This window comes from Heterodontus francisci, chromosome 35, assembly GCF_036365525.1.
Source record: "Heterodontus francisci isolate sHetFra1 chromosome 35, sHetFra1.hap1, whole genome shotgun sequence".
Lineage (NCBI taxonomy): Eukaryota > Metazoa > Chordata > Chondrichthyes > Heterodontiformes > Heterodontidae > Heterodontus > Heterodontus francisci.
Window position 1 is genome coordinate 29,562,498 of NC_090405.1, and position 18,567 is coordinate 29,581,064.

At 43.7% G+C, this 18,567-nt stretch overlaps 1 protein-coding gene across 2 annotated transcripts in view; it reads right to left on the reverse strand.

Annotated features, from left to right (window-relative positions):
- The window catches only part of LOC137350578 (nuclear receptor ROR-alpha A), a 1,041,882-nt gene that overhangs the window by 57,252 nt on the left and 966,063 nt on the right, over positions 1–18,567 (reverse strand). For both annotated transcript variants that reach the window (XM_068015239.1, XM_068015240.1), the window contains one exon: positions 14,878–15,019. In XM_068015239.1, coding sequence (XP_067871340.1) covers positions 14,878–15,019 — 142 coding nt within the window. The remainder of the gene's footprint in view (positions 1–14,877; positions 15,020–18,567) is intronic.

The window sequence follows — 18,567 nt, forward strand, 5'->3', positions numbered from 1 at the left end:
GGAGAGCCAGTGAGTATATCCACTTCAGGACGGACTCTCACAGCCAGGCCTGGTGCCATCGGTTTCGGCACCATTGCCGGAAAACCATAGGTTTTAATGTTCATAGACTGCACGCATGTGGCCATCAGGCCTCCCGCTAGCTACAACCTGCAGACGCCACCATTAAGGAATCCTCTCAATCTAGGTGAAGCTGGTATGTGATCACCAGAGATGCTTCATGCAAATCTGTGCCCATTTCTCAGGCAGCTGCAGGACACCTGCATCCTGTGCTAGCCCCAGCTGCCACTGCTGTTCACTGAACTGGCTCAGTTGGAGGGGTGGCTTCTTGGAGACAAGGGCTATCCCTTGCAGACATGGCTCCCGACACCAATGAGAGACCCCACCACTGCTGCAGAGGAGAGATATTACTCCAGCCACTGAGCTACAAGAGCCATCATTGAGTAGGCGATTGGCATGCAAAAAGAGAGCTTACAATGCCTGGATGGATAGGGTGATGCCCTGTACTATGAGCTGCAAAGGGCAGTTCCTTTTTTTGTTGCTCGCTGTGCTCTGCACAACCTCGCACCCAACAGGGGGCAGGCCTGGCATGATGAGGAGAGACGTCAACAGGATTCCTCCTCGAACTATGAGGACACTGAGCACCTACAAATGGAAAGGTGCATGGGAGGGCAGATGGCACTCAGGCTCTGCCTGCAGGGCTAGCAGTGAGCTAGGGATGTGCAGCAGTGGCTTATCAGACAAAGGCTCTCTGCTCCATGGGAACCAACATGAGCTCAGCAAGCCACATATCACCCTCGCTCACTTGCTGTGCACCAGTCCACATCTGCAGCATCCCCGTGTAAACCATTAGAGGCAGCAGCTGACTGAGCCAATGACCATGTCACTGCATCCATGGAGCAATGGTGGCATGGCAATAATGTTATTGCATACATTGGCTCTCCTGAAGGGCCAATGGTGCAAAGGGATGTGACATTGGCACTACATGCTGGCACATATCATTCACACAGAGAAAAGTACACACATGTTGGTGAGGAACATTTAGTGCAAGATATCTTTACATTGCTGTGACACCCGTGCATTCCCATTTGTTTCAGTTCTCTGTAAACGCTTGCAAGTGCCCCTTCTAGGTGCAACCTCTGCGCTAGCAGCCTGACTAGAGGAAAGCTGCTGATCTGATTGTCCTTTGGCTGTGGATGACTTTGGCGCTCGTATCCTGTGCGCACGAGGCCTAGGGGGCCCCGGCTGACTGGGGGAGTGCTCGTTAATCCCTTTCCGGCATTGGACCCTTTGGCACCGGATGGCCCCATGGCTGCTCAACTCCTCCGCCATCTCCAGCCAGACTGCCTTGTTCAAGCGGGAGGGCCTCTTCTTACCATCGCTGGTGAAAAGGACCTCCCACCTTGCCCGCACAGCCTGGAGTAGAGTGAGCAGGGAGGCTTTGCTGCACTGTGGGGCTACCCTGGAGCACCCCTCTGCTGTCCTTGGCTTTTGGTGTGGTCCTTTAAATGCAAAGGTGACTACACCGTGTAACTGCTCTAACCTCTGGCTGCAAGATTTGCCTTGCACATGTTTGAAAACCTATGCAGGACTACTGAGGAAATCTGTGCTGTTGTCATGGTTGTTCAACTATTACAGATCGGTGCATGTTCACGAACACTCTGCTTTCACAGCAGCTGATCATAGTTATTGGTGTAATATTTCTAGTTGGCAAGGCAGCTAGAATATGAATATATTTTCCTGTTTTTTAACAAAGATCGTTTAATTGCAGTTACATGTATTTTCACATAACAGTTAGCAGAGAAATGAATACAGATTCCAAATGCATATTAGTCTGCGACTTTTCACAGTCAGATGATTAGAAGCCTATAGTATGTAAATATTCTTAAATTATGGTTTTATTTCTGTTGTGTATTTGCCTTTTATGGTACATTTAAGTCTCACGTCCTGGAATGTGCAAAATTAAGATATTTCACCGAGGTGCGGCACGCCTACAAGAAGCAATGTAACATTTGAGTGGAAGGAGAGGATTGCAACTTCACAGGACATTGGGACACAGCAGGGTAAGTATGTGGCAGCAAAGCAGAAAGTGCTGGGGAAACTCAGCAGGTCAGGCAGCATCTGTGGAGAGAGAAGCAGAGTTAACATTCAGCTCTGTGCACTGTGAACTTGGTCACAGATCTGAAAGTTAACTCTGCTTCTCTCTCCACAGATGCTGCCTGACCTGCTGAGTTTCTCCAGCACTTTCTGCTTTGCTGCCAGATTGACAGCAACCCCACTCTTCAACAGTGAGGTAAGTATTTCCTTGACGGCTGTCATGAAGCGGGTGCTGGGGTGCTTTAAATAGGGCTGCAGCACCTGCTGAACAACTGTCAAAAGGTTCCTCACTACGTCGGATGTCCCGCCTCCCCCCACGTTATATTGGGGGGATGGGCGGCTCATCGCAATGTTGCTAATGAGCCCTGTGAGAAATATCGTGAGGGCTCGGCAGCAGCCACCGAATGCGGGCACCCCGCTGAGTACAAAGGGCACCGCTGCAGAACGGGGCGCCCGAATAAAATTCAGCCTTTGTGTCCTCTTGACAACTGATTTTCCAACATGGCTTTGTATCATCAGCACACTTACATTACACTCAGTCCCTTCATCTAAATCATCAGGATACATTGTAAATAGCTGAGACCCCAGTACTAATCCTTGAGCACCCCATTAGCAATAGCCTGCCAAACTGAAAATGACCCATCGGTTCCTACTCTCTGCTTTCTGTCCTTTAACTTATCCTCTATCCATGCTAATATATTACCCCAACCCGAGTCCTTATCTTGTGCAGCAATCTTTTGTGTGGCACCTTATTGAATGCCTTTTGAAAATCTAACTTTACCACATTCACTGGTTCCCCTTTATCCACCCTACTAGCTACATCCTCAAAAAACTATTAACAGATTTGTCAAACAAGATTACCCTTCCATAAAATCATGTAGACTTTGCCTTATCATATTATGATTTTCTAAGTGCCCTGTTACCACGTTCTTAATAATGGATTCCAGCATTTTCCCAATGACTGATGTCAGGCTAACTGGCCTGTAGTTCCCTGTATTCTCTGTCCTTCCTATCCTGAATAACAATGTTATATTTGATACTTCCCAATCCATTGGGAGCATTCCAAAATCTAGGGAATTTTGAAAAATCACAGCCAGCGCATCCACTATATCTGCAGCCATATCTTTTAGAACCCTCGGATGTAGCCCATCAGTTCGTGGGGATTTATTGGCTTTTAGTCCCATTAATTTCTCCAGTACTTTTTCTTTACTAATATTAATTACTTTTAAGTTTCCCATTCTCACTTGACCCTTGGTTCTCCACTATTTCTGTTTTTTGTGTCTTCTACTCTGAAGACAGACACAAAATATATGTTTAACATCGCTACCATTTCCTTATTATTATTTTATTGTTATTATAATTTCTCCTGACTCAGCCTCTAAGGGACCCATATTTACTTTCACTATTCTCTTCCTTGTTTACATATTTGCAGAAGCTCCTACAATCTCTTTTACCTTTATTGCTAGCTTACTCATATTCCATGTTCTCCTTCTTTATCAATTTGTTGATCATCCTTTGCTGGTTTCTAAAACTCTTCCAATCCTCAGGCTTACTACTCTTCTTGGCAAAATTATAAGCCTCTTCTTTTAATCTAAAGCTTTCCTTAACCTCTTCAATTAGCCATGGATAGCTTACTTTTCCTGTGGAACTTTTATTTCTCAATGGAATGTATTTGTTGAGAATTATGACATATTTCACTGTTGCTTATCAACTGTCATACATTTTGATCTAATTTCCCAATATACCTCAGCCAACATGCCCCTTCTTCCTATGTAATTGGCTTTATTTAAGTTTAATACTCAAGTTTAGAACTTAAGTCAGTCTCCAACTCAATGTGGAATTCTAATATATTATGATCACTCTTCCCCAGATGATACCTTAGTGTGAGATTACTTATTAACCTTGTCTCATTATACAAGCCAGCATATAAAATAGCCGCTCTGTTGGTTGATTCCATGATTCTGGAATCTGTCTTGAATGCATTCCATGAACCCGTCCTCCAAACTACTTTTGCCAATTTGACTTGCCCAGTCTATATGAAGATTAAAGTCCACTATGATTATTGCATTGCCTTTATTACAAGTTCCTCATATTTCTTGATTAATAGTCTGTCCAACAGTGTTATGGGCCTACAAACTACTCACACCAGTGGTTTCCGACTCTTGTTATTTCTTATCTCCGCCCATACTATTTACAATTCCTGTTCTTTCAAACCCAAATCCTTCCTCACTGTTGTCCTTACATCATCCTTTATTATCAGGGCTACCCACCTGCTTTTCCATTTTGCTTGTCTTTTTGAAACATCAAGTACCCTGGAATACTAATTCTCAATCGTGGTTGCCATGCAACCATGCAATTTTTTTTCACAGCATTCTCAACTTGCCCTGCCACCTTCAAAGATTTGTGTATGTGAATCATTTTATTTTACAAAGGTAACCAGTAATTATGCAATGTTTATTTTACATTTAGAAAAAAAATTATCAGCATGTTATTTAACTGTTGAAATGAGTAAAATCATTCTGTCACTTCTGCACCAGAACCCCTCTCCTCACTGCCACAACCAGGTCACCATTATGACACTATGATTAAGACATCCCGTGGAGTCAGTGCTGTGAGGTGTTCTGTTTGGCAGACCCTTATCTTCTGGATCCTCCTTTTCTTTCTGTACATATTAAGAAGGTGGCTTGCTTTGTACCAGATCATTTACATAAATACTCGGAGGGATTGCAAATTCCACTCATGTCACTTTTGTTAATTTCTCCAGTAAGTAAACTACATTTTCACATTATTAAGTGGCTTGTAAAAATCTCATGCATTGTTAGAAAGCCTAAAACGTCTCTGTGACAGCATCATAGTGAAACACAAGAGTTTAAACCAACAATTCTGTGCTCAACTGAGAGACAAGCCCTAACTCCAACCCACGCTAAGCTGAGTTTCCTGCTGGGAATATGAGATCATCGACTTCACCCTGTAAAGAATCTCAACAGTTTTATTTGTCTAAACAGTACGGCAGAGCTCATCTTGTCAGTGGGTGGCACTAACCCCAGTTTAAGTAAGTCTCGGACTGCAAGGTCAGTGTGCAAAAAGTTGCAGGCCAGCTTGTTTGAATCAGACTCATTCCCTTGTAATTGGATTTAATATGACCTCAGTGGGCTTGACTGTACTACTTGGGTTCTCTAACCAACCGCAGGAAAAGAGCACTGGAATAATTACCCTCAAAGTACAGTTAACATTAACAAGATCACCAAGTCCACACACTAGAGATTTGTGCTTACAACTTGTTTGTACAAAATATGCTGATTAGAGCATCAGATGTAAAGGGGTTTCTGAGGGCAAAAGCTTAGGGAGCTGTTTTAATAGTAAGGGAGTATTCCAGCTCCCATTCATGATCTCAGCCATTTTATCATTACCAAATCTGATTAAAACAAAACTACTCAAAACATCAAAGTAGCGGGGGAAACTTAAAGGAAGCTTTTCATTAAATCAGCCCCAATTTTAACTCTGGGTGGGATTTGGGCAGGTGGTGAGTTGAAAATCTGATGCTGCAGAATTCAGGGACTGGCATTTTACCTCCTGGGCCTCATTAACATGCGTCCAACTACTCTTGCCCGCAATGGACAGGAGGTGGAGCTGGCACAGGGTAGGTGACATCCTGTGGGTGTCTCACCTTTGGGCAGGGAGGGTAGAGGAAGTCTGGGACGGGGTTGCCTAAGCTTTCCTTGTTGGGCCCAGAAGAGAACTCCAGATCCTTCTGACCCAAGAAAAGAAGGGAAAACATTGATCTTTTGTGTCTTCTTCTGGGGTTGACCCTCTTCCAACCTAGTTCAGCCTGGCGGAAAAAGTGCAGAGGCCTCCAAGGTCAGGCCTGAGTTAAAATTGCAGTTGGGGCCTGATGTCATGAAGAACTAACAGGCATATGTAAAGGACCCTGTTGTGATAGTGTATTTTTAGTATGTTAAATATAATAATTTAAATATATGTTTACGCTAATTTGTATGTCATCAAAGGAAGTGTTGCAATATCATGTGATTCAGTTCTCCTGCACAGTTAATTAGCACGTGTAAGCTGAAGCAACAATGAGTCTCCAGTAAAGCTCTGCATTCTTAACCTTTATGCTTGTCCTTTAGCTTTGGCTGTATTAGTCGAGAAAGATATAATACAATATGGTGGTAGGAGTTGTGAGTCGACAGCATTGATCAGTAACTAAAAATGACAATTCAAGCCAGAAGCCCTACCTGAAGCACTGTGACTGTATCACAGCTCCCACATCGGTACAGCAACGGTGTGATTAGAGATTGAAGGCAATTTGGGTGCACTCCCGGTTTTTTCCCAAGCTGGCAAGGCAAAATTATTGGTAGTTTCAGCTGCAGAGGTCAGTACAGCGTAGTGTTTTGGCGCGGATCCCTCCCCGCCGTCGTCGTACTCGCTTGCCATTAGCCGATCCCGATGCCAGGGCCCCTCCCAGCTACAAGCTCACAAGCCCACATTGCAGCAAGACTGTTCAGGACATGGCTCCTGCTCAGCTCTGCAGACATTGCATCTTGCTGAAACTTTTAAAGCAAGGTTTACTCCTCAGGGGGAGAAAAAATAGAATGCATCGGCAATTGCAGCCAGACTTCCAGAGATGGACTGGAAAGCATCTCATGTTCCAGGCGAATTCAAACTGTTTAAGCAGAGGTTTGAACTATGCTTCCTAGATCACAAAGTTGTGGATGCACAGAAGCAGGCAATAAAAATTGGGATCACCACAGGAAATGAAGGTCTGCGCAGAATCAATACCTCTGGTTTATCTGATGCTGACCAGAAGGATACATCAAAGCCATGGGCAACATTTGAAAATCAGTTTAGGATTAAAGTTAATTTCAGAGTACAATGCCTGCAACTCATGTGGTATAGACAGAAAGTGAATGAGAGCTTGGATGACTTTGTTAACTGATGCAGAGAGAAAGCAAAAAAATTTGCCTTCTCTGATACTGAACTCTCGGAATGAATTATGGAGTTGGTTATCACCTCCACTCCCATTGAGGCGTTCCAGAAAGATCACCTGGAAAATCTGAAGGGACACGTCATGGAGAACATGCTACAGGATGGTCACAGATATGAGGCAATTACCACAGGGAGACAGTGTTTGCAAGCTTTAGGGTCCAAATCGCCTGTCGGTACAATATTCAAGGCACACAGGCAGAATAAGATTTGCAGTAACTGCAGGCTCTCCCACTGACCACACAGATGCCCAGCATACGTAGACACATATAAGGCATGTGGGCCAAACTTTGCAGAAGGTCCAGCAGCAGGAACGCAGGGAGAATCCAGAGCGGGCAGCGCTCAAACCACAGAAGTACGCCACCCAGAGGTGAAGGAAGGTGAGACACTTCCAAGCACTGCCAAAAGCACAGACCCATCCACTAAATGGGGGAATGCTTGACCAAAATGGATGAGGTGGATTGACGTGAAGACAAGACAAGTGAACAGCTGTTTTACACGATCACTAGCAAAACAGGTCTATTCTGTTAACAAAACAGAAGCTTTCGCAACACTTCAGACTGTCTGCCCCAATAAGGCTGGACAACACCGATTGAGACTGAAGACTGACACAGGTACAAGTGCCAACACTCTACCTTTCCGCATCCTCAAGGACATGTACCACGAGGCATGCAGGTCTGCGGTCCAACCCACAAGCGTGAAGCTTAGGTGTATATGTGCATAAGTTATTGAAAGTGGCAGGACAGGTTGAGAGAACGGTTAATAAAGCATACAGTATCCTGGGCTTTATTAATAGGGGCATAGAGCAGAAGACAAAGAAAGTTATGTTGAACTAGTATAAGACACTAGTTCAGCCTCAGCTGGAGTATTGCATCCAGTTCTGGGTACCGCACTTTAGGAAATATGTGAGGGCATTGGAGAGAGTACAGAAAAGATTCATGATAATGGTTCCAGGGATGAGGAATTTCAGTTATGAAGATAGATTGGAGAAGTTAGGCCTGTTTTCCTTGGAGAAGAGAAGGCTGAGAGGTGATTTGATAGAGGTATTCAAATCATGAGGGGTCTGGACAGAGTAGATGGAGAGAAACTGTTCCCACTCGTGAAAGGATCGAGAACAGATTTTAAGTATTTGGTCAGAGAACCAAAAGTGACATGTGAAAAACTTTTTCACGCAGCGAGTGGTTAAGGTCTGGAATGCGCTGCCTGAGAACTTGGTGGAGGAGGTTCAATTGAAGCATTCAAAAGGGAATTAGACAGTTATATGAAAAGGAAGAATGTGCACAGTTATGGAGAGAAGACAGGAGAATGGAACTGAGGGAATTGCTCTTTCAGAGTACTAGTGCGGACATGATGGGCCAAATGGCCTCCTTCTGCACTGTAACAATTCTGTGATTCTGTGACAATGGCTCGACAATAACATGCCTAGATTGTCTAGACCTGGAATGCAGATACAAAGAGTCAACATGATCTACTGACTTCCTTCAACAAAGTTAACATGGTCACCATCTATGAGCTGACCCAGTCAGAAGACCACAGCAGTCAAAACAGGTGCACACCCATTGGATTGGTACAATAACTGCAGAGTTAGTACCAGGACAGGTTTGACATGGTTGAGAATTTCCAGTGTCCTACACTTTAAAGAAGGTGCAAAGCTATCAATTGACCTGCCATGAAAATGTAACATGCACATTTGAGAAAAGTTGAAGATGGAATTGGATGGAATGGAAAAGCAAGGCATCATCTAATGAGTGCAACATCACACGGATTGGTGCAGTTCCATCACTACTGCAATCAAGAAAAACAGTTCAATTCAACTATGTTTAGACCCAAGGAGGCTAAACAAAGCCTTAAAGAGATGTCCTCATAAAATACTAATGCTAGAAGAGTTATACCCAAAGTTTGTTGGAGTGAAACACTTTTCCAAATTAGATTCAAGAAATTGGGTATTGGTCCATACGCTAGTCAAGAGGGTCTCAAGAGCAAACAACGTTCAGAACTCCCTTGGGCAGATACTGTTTCCTCTGTTTACCATTCGGGCTGTCAGTCAGCCAGGATATATTTCATATGGACCGGATAACGGAACGAGTCCTGGGCTGTGTGTGTTTTGTGAAAGAGCACGACAGAAACCTACACTTATTAATGGAGTCCGACAGACACAAAGGTTTGGTTTACAACAGCGAAAAGTGCTCTATTAAGGCCAATCACATGAATTTCTTTGGTGCCCTTTACTTAAGTTCAGGCATCTGCCTGGATCCTGGGAAGATCAAAAACATCCAGCCGACACCGCAAGACAAGGACGACCTCCAAAGGTGTCTAGGTCTTTTCAACTTACTTGCTGCGTACATACCAAGATTCTCGGAGAAGGCTTCTATACTAAGCTAATTGCTGAAGAAAGACAAGTCAGTCCTACGGCAGGACGATCACCAAATGCACTCAGTGCTTTGAAACAAGCACTGTCAGCTGAGTCATGTCTTCAATACTCTGCCACTCAGAAGGCAACAACATTAAAAGTGGATTCATCGCCGAAAAGTCTCGGTGTATGTCTTCTCCAAGATGGCAAGCCTGTCGCATTTGGTTCAGAATGTCTATCGTCAGCATAAGCGAATTACTCCAACATCGAACAAGAAATCTCACTCTTGTCTTTGGGATCACTAGGTTCCACACATATTCAGAAAAGAGTGCATGGTTGAGACAGATCATAAGCTGCTGGAGATGATCTGGAGAAAAACGCTCATGAGTACACCACCTCGACTCCAGAAGTTACTCATCAAGATTCAGTCAGGGCTGCAACTGTGATGTCAGATACAAACCTAGTAGTCAGATGATCCTATCGGACACTTTAAGTAGACTGCCCAACCCTAGGAAGGCACATGAAATGCCATTTAACTTCCAGGTGGATGAAGTCTGTGCATGCTTGGAGGATGTCTACAAAGTAGATTTCACGTGCTTCGGTCAAAACAAGAGAGAAGAACTCCACAGGGAGACTTCTCATGACCCCAGACTCTGAGCCCCATGGCAAATCGTTATAGAAGGCTGGCCAGAGACCATTCAGGAGATCCCTACACATCTAAGAATGTACTGGCTATGCAGTGACAAAATCAGTCTATCCAATGGAGTAATATTCAAAGGACGCCAAGTACTCATACCAGCGACGCTTCAGTCTGACATACTTGGACAGCTCCACCAAGGACACATGGAAATAGAAAGTACGAGACAACTAGCTCACGAGTCAGTGTTCATTGACTAGATGGTGAGATCTTGTGATGCGTGACAGGAATACCAGGTTAGTCAACAAAAAGAGCCTCTCCAACTGCATGACATACCATCATCTCCATGGATCAAGACAGCAACAGCTTTGTGGGCAGAGAAGACGATCTGCTAGTGACTAACTATCATTCCAAATTTCCCATTGTGCAGAAGCTTCAAGACACATCAAGTACAGTCATCTTTCGTCTTTTTGGTGTCCCGGTAGAAGTGGTGTCCAACAACGGCCCATAATAGATCGGAAAACTGGTCCAGAAGATGTGTGAACGATAGTCCATCAACCATGTCACATCATCACCCAGATATCCTTGTTTGAATGGGATGGCTAAATGTATGGTCAGGGAAATCATATCAATGATCAAAAAGTGTTCGGAAACCAGACAAGACATCCAAGTTGTATTATAGCATCTTCGCGCAACGCCATCAGACTCCGTATTGCCATCACCTGCTGAGATTCTATCTGGCCGACCAATGAGAATCATACTACTAAGTTATCATCTCACCAAGTCATCCTTGATCACAGAGCAGTTACGTTAGATGAAAGTCACACATGACGTGCATGTGGGTGCAGAATTACCACCATTATATGTTGGTCAAAAGGTGAGGGTCCTTCACCTGCAAGAACAGACATGAATCACAGCAGAGGTGTCCAAGATGTGCAAAGAACCATGTTCGTATGAGGTGACAACACCATATGGTGTGGTACTGTGAAGGAATCGATCTCATCTCAGGGGACTCTCTGCTAACCATGCACAAGTCGACCAACCAACATCGCCTACACATACCCGCATACATTTTGAAGATGAAGAGACAACAAGCAACACATCAACAGCTGAGGACAGTCGTCCCAAACACAATCTTCAGGAAGAGAGGACAGACAGTTTGAGAACACATCCACATGTCATTTTCACAAGCTCTGGTTTAGTCAGCCGATGACCAGTAAGTTTCTAAACGTAGACAACACCTTGAAGAGAAGTGTTCCAAATGTTCTTGTTACAGCTGAATGTTTTATGTAAATAGTGTTACAGTTGTCAAATTTTTTATATCTCATAAAGGTTGCTTCTTCATGTATATATTAATATTATACCATATGGGTTTGTCAGGGATGTTTTGATAGTGTATTTACTAGTATGTTAAATATAATCATTTAAATTTATGTTTATGCTAATCTGTATGTCACCATAGGAAATGATGCAATATCACGTGATTCAGTTCTCCTGCAGAGTTAGTTAGCACATGTAAGCTGAAGCAATAGCAAATCTCCATTCAAACTCTGCGTACTAAGCCTTTATGCCTGCTCTTCAGCTTTATTTGTATTAGTCTAGAGAGAGATAATACAACAGACCCTGCCAGCTTTGGGCAGGTATCCTTGCCGCCTGTCCAGGGGACCTGTTCAAATCATGCACCAGCCAGTCGATTTTAACTGCCTGCTTGCCTGGTTTCCAGTGGGTGAATATAGTTTAAATTGCGCCCTCTTTCATCACATCTTGAAATTTAAATGGGAGGTGTACAGAGAAACGCCCTCATAAAGGACCCAGTGAATTCTGTTAGTGATTTTCTTTCCTTTCTGGCTTTAAAATATTTAAGGATTGCATGCCATTAGTCCATTGCTTAATCAATGCACCAGATATAATACTGGTAGAATTTGTGTATACATCTTCTAACTATTAACATCTTTTATTATGTATCAAGCATTGCAATCCATACTTCACAAATTATTGATTATGTATTCTTTCGGGTACAGGCACTCCGATCTTATGTTCAGGAGTGTGCCCAGTCTGCCCTATATGTAACTAAATGTTAGCATAACCCAGGGAATAACAATAGGACCCCTTGTGTCTGAATTGGATGTTTTGTCTTTTACAAATGCCTCTCTCCATTCTTTCAGTATGTGGATTTATAAAAGCACTTCAGTGAGTCAAGACAAGATATAAATTCTTAAGCTGCCTAATTTACAGGAAGCAAGTGAACAGATAAAAGAGTAACAGTTGTAAACAAACTTCACTTAGGTAATCAGATTTTACTTCTCTTGTTGAACAAAATGAGACAGAAATAATAACCCCTGAGCAGAGGGCAGTGGGCAGGGAGGGCTTCTATGCCAGGGCAGCTCCCTGTTTATAGATGACTCACTGGAAGTGCTGCTGTAGGCGGTGACTGCGGGCAGAAACATTCTTTTCCTTGCCAGCAGTCACAGAAGGCCCGCAAGATTCACCAAGAGAGCATGGCTGGAGGTGGCTCACAAGACCGGCAGCAGAGGAGTGGTAAGGAGGAATTGGTTTTTAAAAATTCTTTCATGGGATGTGGATGTCGCTGGCAAGGCCAGTATTTCTTGCCCATCTCTAATTGCCCTTGACAACTAGGCTATTTCAGAGGGCAGTTAAGAGTCAACCACATTGCTGTGGGTCTGAAGTCACATGTAGGCCAGACCAGGTAAGGACAGCAGATTTCCATCCCTAAAGGACATTAGTGAACCAGATGGGTTTTTAACAACAATCGATGATAGTTTCCTTACATCATTACTGAGACTAGCTTTCGATTCCAGATTTTTAAATTAATGAATTGAATTTAAATTCCACCTGCCGCCATGGTGGGATTTGAACCCATGTCCCCAGGTCATTAACCTGGGCATCTGGATTATTAGCTCAGTGACATTATCACTACGCTACCATCTCCTTCCGACGGAAGAAGCATCTGTGGAGTCATGTCCTGTGACAGAGGCTGCCCTCACAACGATGCCATTGCAGCAACCTTTGGAAGTGTTCCCCATGCCACCTCCACGATGAAGACAGCCGCCATGGGTATCTCGGTCCCAGATAGGCACAAGCGAGCAGCCTGGGGGAGTATCTCATAGGAGTGGCCATCAGCAGAGGCCACTGTGCCAGTAATGTCACTTTGTGGGTCACATGGGTGTTTATGATGTAAATAATAGTGAAATGTTAAGCCATAAAACAGTGGGCAAGTTGTTGCACTAAGGCTGACTTGTGTGTTTCCATTTCATGTTGTCGAAACGCAGAAGAATTGGAAGTAAGGGTTGACAGAGTGATGGAGTGTGCTGGTGAGGACTGTGTTAAGTGCAGACTCTGGAGCTTTCCTGCCCCTCTTTTGTGCTGCCCAGGGCTCTGCCTCTGCTCCAGTAGATACTGCTCCTCATCACTGGTCAGACCAAGCTTGGAGGAGCTTGATCCCTTTTCCTCTTATGCAGTTCCTTTGTTGGCATTGGACTGTGGAGTCTGCCTAAAACCGCCCTCTCAGCACTCCAAATCCCGGTGCCCCCGTCATCCAAAAAGCCCTTGTCAAGAGTGAAAAGATATGAAGGATATTTCTTATCACTGAGCACAACTGCTTGCATGTGTTTGAGGACCATCTCTGAGCCTTCCCTCTTCAGTGCTGCCTCTTGCCTCTGTCCTGCCATTCTAGATCGTTCCCAGCTATGTCACCACCTCCTCCTCCTCCCTGTCGTGGTTGTGATGGCACATCGAACCCATCCCTTGGAACCAAAATCCAAATCTGGTCCTTAGAAGAGCTAACCAGAAGCTCTTTAATGGCCTGAAGTGGCCATTTAAACAATTTGGGTTGCCTCTTCCAGCTCTCATTGGCACCTCTCAAAATCTGAGCTTACCAGTTTCATGTCAGGAGGGGCAAGTTTAAGCGACTGCCCGCCCTCAGTGATGATTAGAAATCCCGTCCAAGAACTGGAAAGGCAATGTACCTCTGACTCATTTCCCACTCAGTGATTTGCCAGTAGGCCAGTCAGTGCAATTGACCCCTCCTCTTTTGGGTGTGGGTGCAAATCCTGATATTTACAAAGGACCATCCTGGTTTAATGAGCTTGGTATGACTTTCATTGTATCATTTTGAAATTGATTGTGAACCACAACATTCCACTAACTAGCTTTTCATGCTTGAATATATGTCATCACTGCCTGGCCCATTAAACAATGGATCCCTTGTATCAGTAACTGTAGGCTAAACTTTTTACGGTGTACAAAATTACTTTGTTTTAAAATGTAACTCAAACTTTACTTATTCCTAACTGCTGAAGAAAAAATGTGATCAATAATCCAGAAAAAAATAATAATGATATTTTTGCAAAATACATTTGAATCATCTTGTGCCTTGTTACACAGAGCTACATTAAGATTGCAGTATTTATAACAGTAGTCCTAGCTATTTTACCATCCTTTCATATAACTCACCCATACTGAATATGGGCTCAGGGCAAATAACTCCACGTTGGCGCTGTTCCTTCTCCTCCCTCAAGCAGTTCTCAGGATAGACCTTTAATGAGGCCTTAACTTGTTTTGTGTAACCCATTTCAGGATGAAAACAAGAAGTGAAATAATGCTAATTATGGACAAACATGTGATACTGTGTTCTCTTGGCCTTGCTCACTGGTTTATTATTACCATGACATTTAACACCCATCGGAAAATGTGGCCCTTATGCTCAAACAGCCAATACAGCTCATGTACAGAAAGCACAGTCAGTAAAGGAGAGCACACACTGGATAAATCATAGTGACAGTAGACAGCTTACCATCTCGCGACATTCCCACCGTCAAACACTTCTGTAACCGGCAGTGCTGGCACCGATTCCGGCTTGTTCGATCGATCAGGCAGTTCTTTTGCCGAGGGCATGAATACGTGGCATTGCTCTGTTGGCTTCTCCTAAAGAACCCCTTCAGAACAAATAAAACATTCACATCAGATAGGGTCTCACACTAAGACCCAGCTTCAATCTTCTTCACTTGGCAAACTAAGCCCCATTTATGAGCTTTGTTAGAGTAATGTGCACAGTCCATATGAGAAGACTACAGGAACGAGAAAAGGTCATTCGGCCCTTCAAAGCAAAGCCATCCCTCGAGTACATTAGTTCTCCAATCATGATATCTATATGTATTTTAAATTAATCCTTCACTTTTCTTTGTAAATTATTACATACATTTCTCAATCATTGAGCAAAGAAGATTTTTTCCATGTTTGTTCAAATTTACTTAACAGTCAATTCCACCGTGGTCCTACTTTCTTGTATACTTTGAAGTAATAATCTGTGTTTATCATATCTATACTACTTAATAGTGTATCTACTTCAAGGAGAATTTTCCTCAATTATCATTTTTTAATTTGTGTGCCCAACTAACTGTATAATCTTCTGTTGATTCCCCTATCTCTATTGCTTTCTCTTTGTCAGAAAACCTGACCAGTTAACAACTGGTTTCATGAGTACTGCTGAAAATTCATCGACCTGAAACGTTAAGTTTATTTCTCTCTCCACAGATGACTGAACACTTGGACAATATCAGTTGATATGAGAGACGCAGCATGGATTTGTGAATGGTAGGTCATGTCTGATTAATCTGGTTGAATTTTTTGAGGAGGTCACAAACATGTTGGCAGGGATGTTAACTATATGGACTTTCAGAAGTTATTTAATAAGGTTACTTACAAAAGATTATCAAAAATGAAAATGCAAGGAATTGTAGATAACCTTATGACATTGATTGATAACTGGGTGGAGGCAGGAAAGAGAGAATGAGGATAAAAGGAATGTGCTCTGATTGATGGGATATGACAAGTGATGTTCCCCTGGGCTTTGTACTGGGCCTCAGCTTTTCACATATTTATCAATGACTTGGATAAAAGGATAGAGAGCTGTGCATCCAAGTTTGCAGACGACACTAAGTTAGGAAGCACAGTAAGTTGTGTGAATGGGAGCAGGAAATTACAAAGGGCCTTATACAGACTAAGTGGGCAGTATATTATGAGTCCAGCGACGTTTCCAATAGCAGAACCAGAAATTGGAGGCACTTCTGCTTCCATTCTTTTTCTCGGACTGCACGCAATTACAAATGTAAATTAATGTTCTGGAGGCGAACGCGGGAGACACGTGCGATCATGCAGCGGTGACGGATTTTCATTGGTGGAACCTGCCATCATTCTTCAAAGCACCATGAATACCAAGGCTATAAATTATTCAGTATTGCAAGCCTGGAGTATCAGTAGCCTTCGTGTTTTTAAAGCGATTGCTGAGAAGACTCATTAAAATTGCTGGGTTTTTTGGCTGTTTTTTATGATTTCTCCCACCCCAGCATCAATTCCCTCTCATATTTTTCTTTTGTTGCCAGCACCCATATCATGTCAGCCAAAAGGCAGCATCCCATCCCACGGTTCAGTGATGCCTCCCTGCAGGTTCTCCTCCAGGCCGTTAGGGAAAGGAGCTCCTCTTTTCTGCAGATAGTCTTAAATGACCCTCCCCCTGACCAAGGCGATCTGGATGGAGGTGGCGGACAAGGTGTCAAACTGTGGGGTAATGTGCAGGACCCAGGTACAGTGTCAGAAATGCATCAATGACTTATTCAGATCAGCAAGGGTAAGTGATGTTGCCGAAGCTGTTATAATGTTTTTCTCCTTGGCTCTGTGTGCTTATGACAGTGGGAAGACAAGGCAAGCATTCGAATGCATGATCAGCCTTGGTGCCATATACCAACTGATTGTCTGCTTTTTTTTATGCGCTTGGATGTTTCGTGCGAATGCCACCCTAGAATGAGTGATGTCGATGCTTGTAGACAATGGGTGTGAGGCATCATTTAACATGTCATTACATCTGCACTGTCTCCTGCAGAATAAATGCACCCACAACCAATGGCAGTGGGCCAAGACAGTTGGAAAAGTACCAGACCTGAGAATGCTGACCCCAGCAGAGGAGGAGGCAGCAGAGTTAGTGAGAGAGGAGGGAGGCAGAGCCATCACAGAGGGCAAGGCAGGAGACTCCAAGCGTAAAGATGAAGTGTCAACTTTAGTGTTGCAGCTATATGTGAATGTAGGAGGAACGTGAGTGTAAGTGTCAACCTCATGCCGTGATGATGAATAATGTAGCTCTGTTTGTTTATCCACTGCAGGTGCCCACACTCGAGCAAGAGAATGCTGCGAGGCCCAAGACTCTGCCTCTGGGGAATATGAAGCCCATGCTCCAGAGGGTGCACCGTTACCTGCCTCATGAGAAGCAGGCTCATAATTTGGTGGGCACGACACAGATGTGTCCCAGTAATTTTTTTAATTCTTCGTGGGAAACTGCTTCCTGTCATCACCTGTAAATGGCCTAACTTTATTTTTAAGATTATGCCCTCTTGTTCTGGACGCCCCCATCAAAGGAAATAGTTTCCCTCTATCTACCCTATCAAATCACTTTATCATTTAAAATATCCCTCATCCTTCTAAACTCAAGGAAATACAAACCAAGTTTATGCAACCTGTCCTCATAACTTAATTCTTCAAGCCCTGATATCATTATGGTGAATCTGTGCTGCACCCTCTCCAAGACCAGAATATTGTTCCTGAAGTGCAATGCCTAGAACTGAACATATACTCCAGATGAAACCTGACCTCGCTTTTGAATTCCATCCCCTTGAGATAAAGGACAAGAATCCATTAACCATTTTGTTCATTTTTTGTACCTGTACACTAACTTTTAGTGATCTGTCTCATGGACACCCAAATCCCTTTGCTCCTCCGCAGCTTCTAGTCTCTCCTCATTAAAAAGTATTCTAATTTTCTTAATTGGATCTCACACTTCCCCATATTGAACTGTTAGAGTAGGCATGTCGATGTTCACATGTATAGGAATGGGGGAGGGATGGCATGTATAAATTAATGGTTATGCGGTCCAAGATAATGAGGGGAGGTTCAAGGGTCACCGAGGGAAGGTGTAGGGAAGCCAAGGGTGATGGGTGCAGGCTGGAAGGTGACAGAAGGAGGTTGGAAAGTGGAAAAACTCGCCTGGAATCATGCGCCATTTTGCCAAATGATTCTGTGAACCACGTGGCCATTCAAGGACTTCAAGTCGATTTGGAGGAGACCAATGATGTATGTCTGGATTGCAGGCTGTGTGTATTGTGACTCACCTTCAAGCTATCTGCTCATTATTTCAATGGTACAACTCCATGGCAAAGTGCGGGTAAATTTTAACACTGGACGTACCTAAAAGGTGCAAAGCTGCAAAGACATGGATCTCATGCAACCACTTATTGTCCTACCACGGGAAAAAGATCAGAGCATGTGACTGAGGAGGGAGCTTGCAGTGCGCCGGCTGATGACACAATGCCAGCAACAGACAGTACAAGAGGAGGCGACAGCTCAGAATGAGGATCCAGGGAAGGCATAATAGAAGACAAGCGTTGGCGCATGAGTACATCCCCAGGACAAGGACAAACCTCCTTCAGATGTCAGG